At 32.9% G+C, this 17,777-nt stretch overlaps 1 protein-coding gene across 1 annotated transcript in view; it reads left to right on the top strand.

Moving 5' to 3' along the window:
• Nucleotides 1–17,404, top strand: part of LOC114335514 (ran-binding protein 9) — a 106,228-nt gene extending 88,824 nt beyond the window's left edge. The window contains exon 10 of the mRNA XM_028285765.2: nt 1,299–17,404. Coding sequence (XP_028141566.1) covers nt 1,299–1,432 — 134 coding nt within the window. The 3' untranslated portion in view covers nt 1,433–17,404. The remainder of the gene's footprint in view (nt 1–1,298) is intronic.
• Nucleotides 17,405–17,777: the final 373 nt, after the last annotated feature.

Here is a 17,777-nt window from a genome sequence, read left to right as displayed (position 1 = left end):
AGAAATTGTTTAAATAATTTTTTTAAACAAATACATAAGATCACCTTTTATTGCTCCAAAAAATATATTTTTAGGTTTTTTGGGTCATTCTAAACAAGAAAGGTATCTTGTGATTTTAAAAAAAATGCGAAAATACGCATTTTCGAGACTTAAAAACTCATATTTAAATTAGTATTTTTAAGGGTGCCAATAACTTGGATTAAAGCTTAAACATTTCTTTTCAAAATTCCGAAGAGTGATCGGGTGTAACTTCAATTTAGACCGTAGTTTTTTAATTGTTAATTATGCATGTCCATCAGATTTGTTGGCCGGTGCGGCGCGCTCTATTTCAAAAATCTTCTAATTTCCTCCGAAAAATATTTTTCTAGATTCTGTGGGACATTCTAAATAAAATAAATTTCGTGACATTTTTCTCAAAAGTTGCTAGTTTTAAAGTTATAAGCGATTTAAAATTAGAGGACAGTCTAACCACACTCCGCTGCAAATATTTTAATATCTGCAGTTCTTCTTCGTTTGGTTATGGTTCAATTCAGTCTTCTTGCGAAGCCTCTTTTCTTTTTTGCGAAAATGTGTTTTTTTGTCATTTTTCGGATTTTAAATCGCTTATAACTATAAAACTATTAACTTTTGAGAAAAATGTCAAGAAACTTATTTTATTCAGAATGTCCCAAAGAATCAAAAAAATATATTTTTCGGAGGAAAATAGATTTTTGAAAATAGTGCGCGCCGCACCGGCAAAAAACCGGATGGACACGCATAATTAACAATTAAAAAACTACGCTCTAAATTGAAGTTAGACCCGATCACTCTTCGGAATCTTGAAAAGGAATGTTTAAACTTTAATCCAAGTTATTGGCACCCTTAAAAATACTAATTTAAATATGAGTTTTTAAGCCTCGAAAATGCGTATTATATTTTTTAGATTTTAAATCACCTAACTCCAAAACGGTCAATTTTTGAGAAAAATCACAAGATACCTTTCTTGTTTAGAATGACCCAAAAAACCTAAAAATATATTTTTTGGAGCAATAAAAGGTGATTATGTATTTGTTTAAAAAAATTGTTTAAACAATTTCAGCCCAAAAATTCCGTCCGGCACCCTTCAGATTTGTTTAAAGGTAAATTCACATTTTTGTATATGAATCCGCAGAGAAACCGAATTAGAAATGTTTTTCAGACGGGAGCGGTCTCACCACATGGAATATTGTAATAATTAGAATTTATAATAATTTCAATTCTAAATATTAAAAAATGAAATATTGTTTGTGTGTTTACTAAATTGTACTTTTCTTTTGCAGAATCAAATAGTAAACCAAGAAAACCTCCTCTAGAGGTCGCGATGGCACATGCCCAAGAACTGGTACGGCTGATGTCGTCGTCGGGTCTCGGTTCGTGTGCCTTCGCATCCCTCATCGACATACTCGATCAGTGATCGTTGTTTTTGCACCCCCACCTTACCCCGCAGATGCAGGTGACGCACTAACTGCCGTTCTCTATTCCACAAGCATGGTCCAGAATCGGCGAACTCAATCGCTAGCGTAAGTTCGCTTGCCGCAAGAGGAACAGGTACTTACTCTCCAAGTTCTTTTTAATTTTGTGAATTTTTAAATGTCAGTGTGTATATTTCTCAAATGGAAAAGGCGGTAGACCGGTGGAAAAGAACGGATTGTGTTCTCTCAAAAGCCATTAAAGACGTTACGTGATAATTAACAATAAATTGAATACAAAAAATTACTAGGGTCATTCGTAATATAAGGTTCCGTATGCCGCCTGAGAAATAGCGCGACGTAGTGAGAGAAATCTGGCAACACTGCCTTAGACATCAACTCTCCCTCTCTTTCACCCCACCACTTTCTCCTCTTCGAAGGCTGTTAGGCCGACACTGGGTAATGCAGCGAGGCAAAAGTGAGGTAAGAGAGAGGGAGAATTGATGTGTAAGGCAGTGTTGCCAGATTTCTGCCAGTACGTTGTAGTCTTTCTCAGCAGCATAGGAAACCTTATTTTATGAATGATTCTAGTACACTGGGGTGCAAAATTAACCGGACACCTTAAAAATGGGTCATTTTTTGATGTCTCGAATTTTCTAAACCTGTTATCCGATTTAAGTGATTTTTTATTATGTTATAGCCTTATTTTTTAACAATATCGCTGTAATAATATTGATGCTAAACAGGTAAATTTTCATTGTATACCGGGTGTACCAATCAAACTGTGTTTTTTTTTCTAAAAGTTCGGAACACCCTGTGGAATATTCTAGCAAATATAAAATACTCAAATTAAAACTCAACTATAGCCTCATGTTTTCTCAACATTTTGTTTTTTGATTCATTCGCTTACATGAGATCATAAAAAGTTGGTACTTTTAACAACTAGCCATGTTTTTCATCAATACAGTGTGTTTTTAAATAAGTATGACACACCTTAAGGGATAATTCTACATGAAAAAATAATGACAGTTTGCTTTATAAACCTATGCCGGCAAATGCTTCGTTTCTGAGATACAGGGTGTTGAAATTTCTCTTACAAACTGAAGATTTATTTATTGCTTTAAAACCGGTTGAGATATGCAAATGAAAATTGGTGGGTTTTAAGACGTAGTTACTGTACATTTTTTGACGTACAAGCAGGAATTAAATATTCACCATTGGCGCGCATACGGGTAATATGACGGCTCATATTACTCGTATGGGCGCCAATGGTGAATATTAATTTCTTACTTGTATGTCAAAAAATGTACAATAACTACGTCTTAAAACCCACCAAATTTCATTTGCATATCTCAACCGGTTTTTAAGCAATAAATAAATCTTCAGTTTGTAAGAAAAATTTCAACGCCCTCTATCTCAGAAACGAAGCATTTGCGGACACCGTTTATAAAGCAATCTATCATTAATTTTCATGCAGAATTACCCCTTAAGGTGTGTCATACTTATTTAAAAACACACTGTATGGATGAAAAACATGGCTAGTTGTTAAAGTACCTAACTTTTTTATGATCTCATGTAAGCGAATGAATCAAAAAACAAAATGTTGAGAAAACATGAGGCTATAGTTGGATTTTAATTTTAGTATTTTATAAATGCTAGAATATTCCACAGGGTGACGCGAACTTTGAGAAAATAACACAGTTTGATTGGTACACCCGGTATACAATGAAAATTTAACTGTTTAGCAATAATACTCGTACAGCGATATTGTTAAAGAATAAGGCTATATAATTATAATATATTAAAAAAATCACTTAAATCGGACAACAGGTTCAAGAAATTCGAGACATCAAATATGACCAATTTTTAAGGTGTCCGGTTAATTTTGCACCCCAGTGTATATAACCAAGACGATAATAATTGTAAATTCACCATTGTTACTGAATTATGGTCCGAAACAGACCTGAGAATTGATTTAATTATTGTTTAAGTTTTCATTGTGGCAGCATTCCTAGCTCGAATCAGAATAAGAAAACGTAATATTTTTTGTGAAATACAGTACCTGAAATTGTATATTGGTAATTGATTATTATTATTTAAGTTGTATTAGGTTGATGTAATTTTAGTACTATAGTGTTTCTGTGACAAATATATAATCCAGTCAGTAATATATGTTGTAAAAAAATAATTTAAATTAATCATATTGGGTTCCCGTTTCTTACAAATATTGTTTTTAAGTATTTTGTGACAGACTGTATATTTCCACAAAGATTTTCTATGTCAAGTGGGGGTGTGCCAGCATGTAGATGTAATCAAAATCACATGTGGACTTTTACCAAGAAGTTGCGTAGTTCCATTCAATCTAATATTTGTCTACCTGACTGCCTTTTCCAAAGTAATATTAAAGGGGAGACAGCCCATCTCACTGTCTTAAACCGTTATTAATATCAAGGAACGTAGAGATTTCTTCTTATGTGTGTGTGTGTGTGTGAGAGAGAGAGAGAGAGAGAGAGAGAGAGAGAGAGAGAGAGAGAGAGAGAGAGAGAGAGAGAGAGAGAGAGAGAGAGAAGATGGCTTGGAAGCAGGTCATTTAGCTACAGGTTTTTATTGTTTTTTTTTTACCGTGATCTAGTAGTTTTGTTATATCTATAACTAATCTATAACTACTGTTTTATTTAAATGACAATATTTATTTCTTTCAAATAGTCAATCAGTAAGTTTTATTATTCTTATTTCATCGAATCTTAGTAAATACTCTATACTAATTGGAAAATGCATTCGTGCTTTTTGTAGGCTGTGAAACTGAAGTTGTTGATGTAAAGAAAAATAAAAATTTTGCCTTGAAATGTTGTTCCATTGTTTTTCCCATATTTTAATATTCTACCTTTAACGTCATTTCATCAATCGATAAAATCTGAGTTGAGTTTTCTTCTTAAATTCTAACGCAGGAGCTTACGTTTTGCATTATATGGTCAGTTTGTCAATGTATGACTTACGTTTAAAATCTCGTTATAAAGTTGATTTGATCGTGTAGTTTAAGGTATCCTACAAGCAGCACTTCGCAGCCTTCTCTGTCTCTCTATGATTTTAATAATTCGTTGTTCTCATTCTTATGTTTCAAGCCAATTTGCTTTATTATTGGTGTCGTTTGTATCACCTCCTTGGATCGTATTTGTACATATTATTATATCTGCAACTTATTAATCGGGTAAAATTGCAGATATCTGCGTATAATATATTTTCCCTCTATCTACTACACTTTTGTTAGTGCCCCACTTATTTACCTCAATTTTTGTACGCCTCTTTAACATGAATGTATGTGGTTAAGAAGAAAGTATATTATTTATTAACTACAATTGGTTAGAAATGTTTTAAATTAATTTATTATACAGGGCATATATTAAGGACTCAATATACTAAAATATTAAATATGTCATCTGAAAGTTGTAATTATCGATTAATTTTTTTAGTATCAGTATGAATTATTGGCTTTTGAGATGACTTCGTTCTTTTCGATAGGTGTTTTAGTGTAGAGTCTAGGATTGTTTGTCACTTGGTATAGGATACAGAGAGCAATGATTTTTCACTTCACCTCACATCTTTGCATATTTATAAAAAGCACCAAGTTCTGACATTCCGAGTCAAATTGTTATCATATAGCAATAGCAACAGTTCGGGACTGTAATACGTAGTTCGGAATCTGCTAATAAAATTTTTAGATACAGGGTGGCCTACCTTATAGAATCAATATAAAATTAAATTAAACATTATGTGGTTTATTTTAATTTTTAAATCTGCTGAAAACATAGCATTTTGCTAAATTTTTTCAAAATCTTATTTTAAGACTTGTTGGTTTATTTTTTTATCCGCAGATGAGTAATTACTCTAGATTCATTTTTCGAAATCATTAAAATGTTGTCACAAGTTTCTCCACAGTACCGTAAGACCAAGTGTATCATGAAATAATAGACGCAATGAAAATAAATGTGACGTGGGTTTTTCAAACCGTACATTAGTCAAAAAGGGATTTGTTTCCTATCTTACTACAATAGTTTGATACGAAAATGTGACTGGTAGTTCCTTCAGAACAACAGACCCTGTAAAACACAGGTTAAAATAAAATAAATGTATTCTTGTTATTCGTATACAAAGTAAAATAAAAATGATAAAATAAAACAATATCCCGGCTTTGCTCCGCCCCCGTAGGGCTCCCTTGGCGAACGTCTGTAAAAGAAAAATAAAATTGTATTTATGTGCAATTACGCACATACTCACACTTCAATCCAGTGGTAGCAACCGTTCACTACACGGTTACACGGATTTTGTTTAGTTACGAGCGAAGCATCTCTTCACTACAGAGTTCTTTCGCCCAGATTGCCTTACCAGTTCAGTACACTAGTTAGGCAGGGAGCCTAGAGCTTAACGCCGCAAGACTGACTGTTCTTCCTCGCTCGGCTCTCTTAAATACCATTTCGGCGGCCCCTCACCTGCTTCCATCGGTAGTGGAGGGAGTCTAGTGGGAGTGCGTTGGAAGTGATGCGCGCTCGGTTCCTTGCCGGTTGTCCGCTAGAGGCCCATCATGACGAGGATAATAGTAAAAAAAATCTAAACGTGGTGGGAGACGGAGATGGTCTAAACGTGGTTAACTCGCGTGTTGAAGAGACTACTATTTAGATCCATAAACTTCTGTAATAGTTAATTAAAACGTTTTTATATACTTCATTTGTTCTTTGTCTCTTTGTCACTTTGTCCGGGAAAAATCTTCTAAGTAATCGATTTTAAACATACCTACTTCCCGACTAGCTAGAGATCTGAAATTTTTAGAATAACTCAGAACTCGATGACAATGCAATATTCTACAGCTTTTACATGGAGGCATTGAGTTTTATTATTCCAAAAAATCATAGTTATTTTAATACTGTTGCACTAGAACTTATATGCCAAGTATTTATCTCCATACCACCAATCCAATATGGTCTAGTGGCTAGGATACCTGGCTTTCACCCAAGAGGCAGAAATCCTTTTATTTTTACAATTGACATTTTGATTTGATAAATAATTGTTTTTATAATACTTTTTTATATTGTGTCCTATAAATAACAAAAATGTGGTGTTATAAAAATTCTTTTTTATAAAAGTGTAATTATTATATTGTAATGTTTATTTCGAGATTCCTATTAATACTTAGGTATATTTAAATAAATAAAAACACTGAATTTATATTCTTTAATTACAAACTAATTTAAAAATGTATACAAAAATCAAACATACTAATTCCACTACCTAAAATATAATTTTTTTCAATATTACAAAGTTTAATTTATTATTTAACCCGATCGCGTACAACCACACTGAATTCGTCCCAACTTAAATGGGTATTTATATAGACTACTATCGTGTTCTCGAATCCCATGGATGATTTCTACCGATTGCCAGAAAATTCACGATGAAAGAATACAGCTACTAGGGAGTAGCAGTTATTTCAGATTGTAAACAGCCTGTGGAATAGAAAAGAACATATCGATTAATCTCGAAAGAAATGTTGTTTGTTTACCTGCTTCCGGTCCTCCTACTATCCCAGGTAGAAAAGAAAAAAGAAAATTCGGCAAGGTAATATTTTCGCCGCTTGGGGTCAATGAATGGCTAGGTACACAATAATATCATTAGCTGTATTCGCTCTGCAATCTCGAACTTACCCACAGAGAGAACGCCTACGCATTACAAAATTGGACGTTCAATATGGTCGAATTTTTCCCTCTGAACACCTAAAGCGCAGGCGATCTCCCTCTGGGTAAGTTCAGGATACGTTCGGGACATGCAGCGCGAATACAGCTATTGCCTATTTATGTTTATTCGCTATGTGCAAGTACTTGGAGGGAATATGAGAAACGATCGTGCGCAAATATCGGAGAAATCTTGGAACTTTCTTAAATAATTCATATTGTCAATTGAAATTGTCAAATTGACGTATATTTCACCCTGCCTACTGTCATTGAAGAAGAAAAATTATATGTTGCTCCATAACCAGGACTAATATAATTGGCCAATACAATTAAAAGTGCTAAAAAATGTTGCTGAGCTATGAAACCAGGTGTCGCTTTTCCTAACTTGCACGATCCCAATAACCGTTGTGTCTATTATATTTATTTTCAAGAAGCGTTAAAGGTATTGGAAACTATTAAGTGTTAGATTGTTAAATGTTCAGGACGTAGCGGAAGGTCATTGCTCTCGTTTAAAATTTTGGAATTTATATCTTGATGGTGGTTTCGTGAAGATTTGATAAATATAGTGGAGTTGCACTTACCAAATAAAGATTTAAGATTGTTATGTTAATATAGCGGCTTACATTATATCGGATGTAGATGGAATGAAAAAAATAAAGAGAGATTAGAAATTACTGTAAAAGATTCTATAACTATAGACCGATAAGTGAATGCAAAATCGTTTGGTTTTTATACTAACTAAACCTGGTTATTTATTTAATAAAAAACTGGTTGTATGAAAAAACAATTGATTTGATCTATCCACATTAGATCTTGCTATTTTTTCGAAGCGTAATTTGGAAATGTTTAGCTTAAGTTGTACTTCAAATATAAGAGTCCTTATAAACCAGCTTGATGCATTTCGCATTTGATTTTTTTTATTATATTCGGTTTCACAATGTATTTCAAAAAATTGTGAACGCCATAATGAACGGTATTAGTATCAAGTGATATTTCAAAAATTCATTTTATATTAATTTCCATTCCCATCATGGCAATCTTTAACTTATCTGCATCAACGCGAAAAAGCTGCGCGGATGTTGTGTTAAATCAGGTTCTGACGTTCTTCAACCAGGATGTTCTTCTTCTTCCTGGACCTTGCTTTCCAAATATTTTTCGAGTGTTGTAACTTTCGAGATTTCATGGTAGTCTTTCTTCTGAGGACCTCCTCATTTGCCACTCGATTAGTCCACGGGCTTTTAAGTGTTCTCCAATATAGCCACATCTCAAATGCTTCCACTTTTCTGCACATATCTTCGTTCCGGGTCCACGATTCAACGCTAAAATAAAGGACAGAGAAGACGTAGCATCACAGCATTCTTATTTTTATGCCAAGTGGCTCTTGAAGAAGGCTCCCATCCGGTTGAAGGTGAATCTAGCTTTTTCCATACGTGCTCTTATCTCTTGGTTGTTGGTCAATTCTTCATTAAATTAATAATGGTGCCGAGGTAGTTGTAGTGAGACATTCTTTCTACAGGAGTTTGGTTGACCTCCTGTTATCTTTTTCGTGCTAATGATCATAAGCTTTGTTCATAAGGGATTGCAGGTCCTCTAGGTTGTCCGCAAATACTATGGTATTATCTGCATATCCGATATTGATCAGCCGGTACCTGTTTACTAGAATAACTTTTTCAGTTTCGTACAAAGCTTTGATAAAAATTCTTTCAAAGTAGATATTGACGATTAGAGGGACAATCTAATTGTAATAAGTTGACTATATACGTGGATACTTTTGGTACCTAACTGCTATTATTATCACAGTTATCCTATTATCTGCGCCATAAACCACTTTTAATAATTATTAGTCACTTCACTTGAATTTAACAGTATTCATTCTGAAGGTACTAATTCTAAAATATACCTATTTCAAAGTGCCCTTGCAATGATAAACGAGAAAAATCTGGCTTTAATAATGGTCTTATTCAATTCTTATTTTCCCGTCATTCTCGTACGCTGGCTTACACATCAGACTTATTTCCAGCCAATTCTGTAATAAAACTGATCATGTCGTGTGTACACCTGCAGTGATAAAAGCATACAACCCTGTCTCGTCCAAATTTAAGATTAATTTGGAATTATAAAACGGCAAAATTTTAGTTATCCATATAAAAAATAATTACGAAACAATACTAAATCAGTGTTGGTTCTCTTTGCCAAAAAAACTTTTATATCTTTACGATTTTGCAGTCACTACTGGGATTAATTCTTTAGTGTAGAAGAGATTCATGATGGAAAAAGTCTATTTTATTATATTATACTTAATTTTTATAAACTTAAAATCATGATAATTATTGTAATTGTTAATTGTAATTTTACTGCTCCATTGTTCAGAATTTATTTTAATCTCAATGAAATTTGCTTATATGCATTAAAAGGTTTTTATTTTTATACAGAGTGAACCAAAACTTAGTTACATTTGAACCGATGATATAAAGTCTTTTAACGGATCATGCCACTCATAATTCTCCAACATACTGTTGTTTTTTGACAAATGTCTATCTGTCTAACATTTACTTGTATTAGATAGTATTTTAGCGCCACCAACTGATAAGGAATCAAATTTACCAAAATAGGCCACAATTTAAGTTTAAAATTAAATTTATTTGACGTTTCGACTTTCACTTCGAAAATCGTTATCAAAATACAAAACACTAATAAATCAAACACATTTTGTTTTTGTTGCTTTGTCTTTATCTTCCAATAAAGTCGTCCCAGGAACGCAACTCATGAATATTGGCAATATCGTTTTTAAGTCATCTACTTTAAAATGTATCTATGAATGTCTGAATTGTCAATATGCGTGAGTCAGATAAAATTAAATTATTAGAAGAATTTTTTTACCAAGCAGCAAAAAAATTGTTTAATTTATTATTTTGATAATGATCTCCGAAGTGGAAGTCGAAACGTCAAATAAATTTAATTTCAAATTTAAATTGTAGCTTTATTCCCAGATAAGATAGTAAAAAGGAATAATAGAAACAAAAGAGATATTTTAAGCAGAATAACCGAATAGTCAGAATATGTTGAAACAGATCACCAATAGAGCGAAGAGCATCGAGTGATCTAAAATACGATGGTGTGACTATTTAGAAATTTAAATGTGCAAAATGACGAATATAAAAATAATAAATAAATATCTGAAGATTTAATATTCATGAAGATTTAATATTATACTAGTTCATACAGTTACAATTTCCAAACCCCCTCTGTGGCTCAGTGGTAAGAGAGGGAGGAGGCACCGCAGACGTTCAGGTACAATTAGCGTCTGTAAAGACAATGCAGTCGAACTTTACTAAGCAACAAGACATTTACTCAACACACACACTACACATTACACTATCTGATTGTGAAAGCAACAGTACCATGCCAATGGCCATTGGTTGTCGAGGCATTAAGCTAAATAAAAATAAATACGATCAAATAACAAGAGAAATACACAGGTCCAACAGAATTTAAATTTGTTTAATTTTAAAACAACTGTTATTCAAAGGTGTTATGTTTTATGTGATTACTCAAGACGTTTATGTTCATCGTCAATCTAACTTCCCACGCATTATATTTGTCAAGGTCTATACAGTTGGGTAACTTAGTTTTGAGTCGCTCTGTATTTTGTTTGCGGTTGTAAGTACGTTTTTGAATTGCCTCTTGTGATCCAATGGTTTGAACATTGTGATAAATCTCACCAGAGAGAGGAAGTTAGGTGTTATAACATTTAATATTTGCTATTCAACTTTGTACATTACCGGTCTCTTAAACAGATATTGGTGAAATATTTTGGTTTCTGTTTATTTTTCTACTACATCCAAAACTTTACTATTGCGTTTTTATGATTTTATTTTTACCAAACAAAATTTGAGGTAATATCAACAGCAATAAAGAATACATATTAGGAGTACAAATGAGATAATAAGAGAAAAGTGAAAGACGACAATTGTAGAAGGAGTGAGTAAAGGAATAAATAAGTGTATTATTAATCATACAGAACAAGTAAAAACTTCGTTTGTTCAATGGTATAAAAAGTTTATTAAAAAACTATTAAAAAGTCATCCCAAAGGATTCGCAAAAGGTTTTCGATCTAGATCAGATCATCTTCAATGCGTTCTGCTTAGTAGATGAAACTAGCAACCTTATAAAATAGGGCTTTTCATCGATTGTCATTTGTTTCGAGCTTCTGTCAAATGTCGTATAATCCGTGTATAATAAAAAATATACACGGATTATACAACATATGACAAAAGCTCGAAACAAATGACTGAATGAAAAGCCCTATAGGTGACATCGAGAAATATGATTTACATGTTGAAAATCTGATGTTAGTAGCGACTCTAAGTCGATGTTAAAAGATAAATTTAGTGCTCAAAGGGCAACATGATTCACTGCTCGATAAGAACTACACGTTCAGCAGTGAATTATGTTGCCCTTTGAGCCCTAAATTTATCTTTTAACCTCGACTTAGAGTCGCTACTAACATCAGATTTTCAACATGTAAATCATATTTCTCGATGTCACCTATTTTATAAGGTTGCTAGTTTCATCTACTAAGCAGAACGCACTGAAGATGATCTGATTTAGATCGAAAACGTTTTGCGAATCCTTTAGGATGACTTTTTAATAGTTTTTTTAATAAACTTTTTATACCATTGTACAAACGAAGTTTTTACTTCTGTATGATTTTTAATTATGGTATAAGCCAACTACTGGGATTTTCCCATTGATTTTGTTTAAGTTTATTATTATTATTATCCCCGCTATTTATAGCGTTCTTCGCCTTCCGGTTATCAGTTTCCAGCTTCGTCGGTCATTCCATTCGCCATGGTGAAGATTCCTTTCCGACATCGCCATCTGAATGCCGCCTAGCTAGGATTGTTTCAGCCTTCCTCTCTTCCTTCTTTCCCTTGGCGTCCATTTTAGAATTTGTTTTGGCAGTCTGTCGTCGTCCATTCTTTCTACATGACCATACCAGATCAGTTGTCTCCTTTGAATTTCGTCTATGATGGTTGATTTGACTCCCATTATATTTCTGATTTGGTTATTTTGTATTCTTTCAAGCCTTGATTTTATAGCCAATCTTCTCCAGAAATCCATTTCCAATGCAAGTAGGCGTCGTTCCAGGAATTTAGTAAGCTGCCACGTTTCGCATCCATAGAGCACTATACTTTTAAAGATGGAGTTAAAGATGAGATGTTTTCTTTGATTAGATAGTTCTTTTGACCATAGCATGGAGTTTAGGCATCCAATCACCCTTTTTCCTTTCACGATCCTTTGCTCTATCTCTTTTTCGGTGCGCCCACTCTTGTTGATTGTTGTTCCCAAATATACAATATATTCCTCACAGTTCTTGATTGTTTCTTGTTCGTTAACTATTAGATCTTGTACTTCAGTCCCGATGCATAAGTATTAGCTAGAATGTCGGATAACAGATGGACACAGCGAATAATACAGTGGAGTCTAAGACAATAAGCACATCAGAGTAGAGGTTGTCCGCCAACAAGATGGTTTGATGACATAAAAATTGAATGCAAACAGCACACAACAGGAATAAATGGAACAGATTGAGGGAGACCTATATCCAGCAGTGGATAGATCCGTGTTGAATGATGATGATGATGACATGCAAATACCCTTCCTAAAACCAACATTTTGCATGCTTCAATTTTATTTACTGATTTTACTTTTATTGACCATGTCTCTGTACCACACAATAATATTGGCCACACCTAAACCATATGAACTCTAAAATTTAAAGACATCTCTGCAACAAAAGCTGCCTTATAGTCCATGTGGTGAGACCGCTCCCATCTGGAAAAATTTCTGACTCGGTTTCTTTGTGGATTCCTATTCAAAAATGTCCCCTTTAAAAAAGTCTGAAGGGTGCCGGGCGGAATTTTTGGGCAGAAATTGTTACAATTTTTTTAAACAAATACAAAAGATCACGTTTTTTGCTTCGGAGTATACAGGGCGAGGCAGATAAAGGGCCTATTAGAAATATCTCGAGAACTAAAGGTAACAGACCCATGAAAATTGGCACGAAGGGGTTTTGAAGAGTGATCTATTTAATGAAAATATTCTTATCTATTTGCTCCTTCCGGTTATACCGGAAGTTGCCTATAACTTCGTTTTTTTAAATGGGACACCCTATATATTTTTACATTTTTGGATTCTACTCGAAGTCTTATTTCTTAAAATATGAGGTTTTGAATTGTTATACAGGGTAGTTTAAAAGATAATTAAGTTCTTTTATTAATTTCGTAGCAATTTTCACACCCTGTAGAATTAAAGTAGTTTGACATAAAAAACTTCATTTATGTTCAAATGATTTTTAATATAGTCTAATATTGTCAGAAATTATTAGTATAGCTAATTGTTGAATTTTAGTATACAGGGTTGGTCGAAACTCGGAATGAGTATTTTCCGAGTTTTCTTAAATGGAACACCCTGTATTTTAGTATTGTATTGAAATGATATTTTATGGTACTTTTTTATTTCTTAAGCATTCCCTATACCTAACTGCTTTAATTTGTGCTTAATTGTTAATCGCACCAAGAATCTTAACTACGTAAGTATTTTGATAGCTCAACCATTATTGGAAATTTTAACGATCGGTCTAGATAAATATGTATTTATTTCCGAAAAATTATTTGTGACTGAATATTTTCAAGGCCAACCTAATAAAATTTCACGTATTTTTTGTTGCAATTAATGTTTGGCTTGAATCACCAATAACTCACAAATTAAAGCAGTTAGGTATAGGGAATGCTTATAAAATGAAAAAGTACCATAAAATATCATTTCATTACAATACTAAAATACAGGGTGTTCCATTTAAGAAAACTCAGAAAATATTCATTCCGTGTTTTGACGAACCCTGTATACTAAAATTCAATATATAGCTATACTAATAATGTTTAACAATAGTAGACTATATTAAAAATCATATGAACGTAAATAGAGTTTTTGATGTCAAAGTACTATAATTCTACAGGGTGTGAAATCTGCTACGAAATTAATAAAAACACGTAATTATCTTTTAAACTACCCTGTATAATAATATAAAACCTCATATATTAAGAAAGGAGACATCGAGGAAAATCCAAAAATGGAAAAATATACAGGGTGTCCCATTTAAAAAAACGAAGTTGTGAGCAACTTCCGGTATAACCGGAAGTAGAAAATAGATGAAAATATTTTCATTAAATAGATCACTCTTCAAAACCCCTTCATTCCAATTTTCATGATTCTGTTGCCTTTAGTTCTCGAGATATTTCTAATAGGCCCTTTATCTGCCTCACCCTATATATTTTTAAGTTTTGTGGGTCATTCTAAAAAAGAAAGGTATCTTGTAAATTTTCTCAAAAATTGATAGTTTTCGAGTTATAGGCGATTTACAATCTGAAAAATGCGAAAATACGCGTTTTCGAGGCCTAAAAATTCATATTTACATTAGTATTTTTGAGGTTGCCAGATACTTAAATTGAAGTTTAAACATTCAGCTTCAAGATCCTGAAGAGTGGTTGCATCTAACCTTAATTTATACGGTCGTTTTTTAATTGTTAAATATGCATGTCCATCCGATTTTTTTGACGGTGCGGCGCGCTCTATTTCAAAAATCTCCAATTTTCTTCCGAAAGATATTTTTTCTAGATTCTTTGGGATATTCTAAATAAAATGAGTTTCTTGACATTTTTCTCAAAAGTTAATAGTTTTAAGGGATAAGCGATTTAAAATCCGAAAATGCGTTTTTTTGGCATTTTTCGGATTTTAAATCGCTTATAACTTTAAAACTCTTAACTTTTGAGAAAAATGTCAGGAAACTTATTTTTTTTTTAGAATATCCCAAAGAATCTAGAAAATATATTTTTCGGAGGAAAATAGGAGATTTTTGAAAAAGAGCGCGCCGCACCGGCAAAAAAATCGGATAAACAAGCATATTTAACAATTAAAAAACAACGGTATAAATTAAGGCTAGACGCGATAACTCTTCAGAAGCTTGAAGCTGAATGTTTAATCTTCCATATAAGTATCTGACAACCTCAAAAATACTAATTTAAATATGAGTTTTTAAGCCTCGAAAATGCGTATTTTTGCATTTTTCAGATTTTAAATCGCCTATAACTCGAAAACTATCAATTTTTAAGAAAAATTACAAGATACCTTTCTTGTTTGAAATGACCCAAAAAACCTAAAAATATATGTTCCAGGCAATAAAACGTGATCTTTTGTATTTGTTTAAAAAAATTGTTTAAACAATTTCTGCCCAAAAATTCCGCCCGGCACCCTTCATTCAGATTTGTTTAAAGGGGACATTTTTGAATAGGAATGCACAAAGAAACCGAATCAGACATTTTTTCAGACGGGAGCGGTCTCACCACATGGACTATTAGCCATTCCTACTTTTATTTTAATTTCCTCATCACAATCCCACTCATCAATGTACAGGGCTGATTGACAGGGCAGGGCTCATTGATGACAATATAGAGCCCCGTCTGGCACCTTTCGGTATTTGTACATGCTCCTTTAATCATAATATATTGATTTTAATTTCGGCCATCTATTTCCAATAGAGGGATTTAATATTCTGAAAGGTCTCTTTCATCGACACTTTTGTAATTTTAATGGACATAAGAAGACTATGGCGTACATTATCGAAAGCCTTTTGGTAGTCGATAAAATGATCTGTTTTGCCTTTTGGTAGTCGATCGTGGCACGTTCTTGTCTCAGGGTCGAAGATTCACATCCGTAGGTCAATATAGGGAATATTAAACAGTTGATCAACCTTATCTTTAACGCTTTTTTGACAGTACTTCCATATTTTGGTCAATTTTGCTGTGGCAACTTTTGCTAGGATCACATCTACGTTTAATCTCTTCCTGTAATAACACTGTGTTTGTGATCAATGATCCCATATGTAAGTATGAGCTCACAACCTCAAACCGGTCGAATGTTGTTATAGTTGAAAGACTGATGTGGTTATGTTTGGATGATTGTTATGTAGTCTATCCACTATCATGCTCTTTGTCTTTGATAATTTTTAATTGCAGACCAAATATTTGACTTCCGTTTTTGACCACCGTTATAAGATCAATAAGAATGCTAAGAGACTACGTATTTAACACGCTATTATACGGTGTAGAGGCCTGGACTCTTAAACAGAACAACATAAAAAATATTGAAAGTTTCGAGATGTGGTGCTACCGTCGAATGATGTCGAAAGAATCACAAATCTTGAAGTAATACGAAGTATAGGAAGAGACCCAGAAATTTTGTTAACAATAAAACGAAGAAAACTCGAGTATTTGGGTCACCTGATGAGAAGATAAATACGCATTACTTCAAAATATAATGCAAGGAAAATAGAAGGAAAACGGAATCCAGGCCGTAGAAGAATGTCATGGTTGCGGAATTTGAGAGAGTGGTTTGGCTGCACCACTAATGAACTTTTTAGGTCAGCTGTAAACAAGGTCAGGGTAGCCTTGATGATTTCCAATCTCCGATAGGAGTGGCACAAGAAGAAGAAGATAAGATCAATCGGCTCTGCTTGACTATTTGCAAGAAGGGCTGTGTCATCTGCGAAACGTAGGTTGTTTGTTTTATGACCCTTTATTGAGATGCCATTTTTCCATCATTCAAGTGCTCTTCTCAAAATATGCTAGAGTATAAGATAAGAACAGAATATTATCTTGGTTTTAAACATGTACAATAATTCATATTATCTCATTGGTTAAGTAAACTCCTACTCAATGACAATTGGTATCACTATTACGGGATATACTCCTCGAAATTTTGTTTTAGACTCGATTTTTCCGAGAGTTTTAGCACACTATTTTTGATTGATTTAAATTTACATTTTGTTTTAATATATTATTAATTAGTTAAAATATGATATAAATATTTTACATAAAATTGAACTCCGTGTGTAACGTTAGTACACTGCACTGGTTATTATATTATACAGTTCTATAATATAATAATTAGGTTATTGTTTTTTCTTTTTGAGACCAACGTTTAATAATTGAGTTGTACTAAGTTGAATAGCAAATATTAAATCAAGTTCATGTACAATTTTGTTTTTAATTTGGGCGTTCTTAACAAATCATTTATAAATTAATCTAGTGTAATTATTATTTGACATAGATCTACCATTTTTTTAGCATGGTATATTTGTAAATAAGTTATATACATATGTTATGATTTATTCAATAAAATACTAATAATGTATTGTATGTTCTATTTTTTATATTATTTTTTTTATCCTATGTCCTATGTATTTTTTGTCCTATGCTCTTCAATTTAATCATAGATGAAATCATCAAAAACGTCAACAAAGGACGAGGATATAAAATGGGAAACAAAGAAGTAAAAATACTCTGCTACGCAGATGACGCAATATTGATAGCCCAAGATGAGGATAGTCTGCAAAGATTAGTCCACAGATTTAACATAAGAGCAAAAGAATTCAATATGACAATTTCATCTCAGAAAACCAAAACAATAGTAATCAGTAAAGAACCAATCAGATGTAAAATAGAAATTGATGATATCAGTATTGAACAAGTAATGGAAATAAAATACCTTGGAATTACATTGTCAA

The sequence above is a fragment of the Diabrotica virgifera genome, chromosome 1, assembly GCF_917563875.1.
Source record: "Diabrotica virgifera virgifera chromosome 1, PGI_DIABVI_V3a".
Taxonomy (NCBI): domain Eukaryota; kingdom Metazoa; phylum Arthropoda; class Insecta; order Coleoptera; family Chrysomelidae; genus Diabrotica; species Diabrotica virgifera.
The sequence above is the reverse complement of the archived record's forward strand: the minus strand, read 5'-3'. Positions and strand labels throughout refer to the sequence as shown.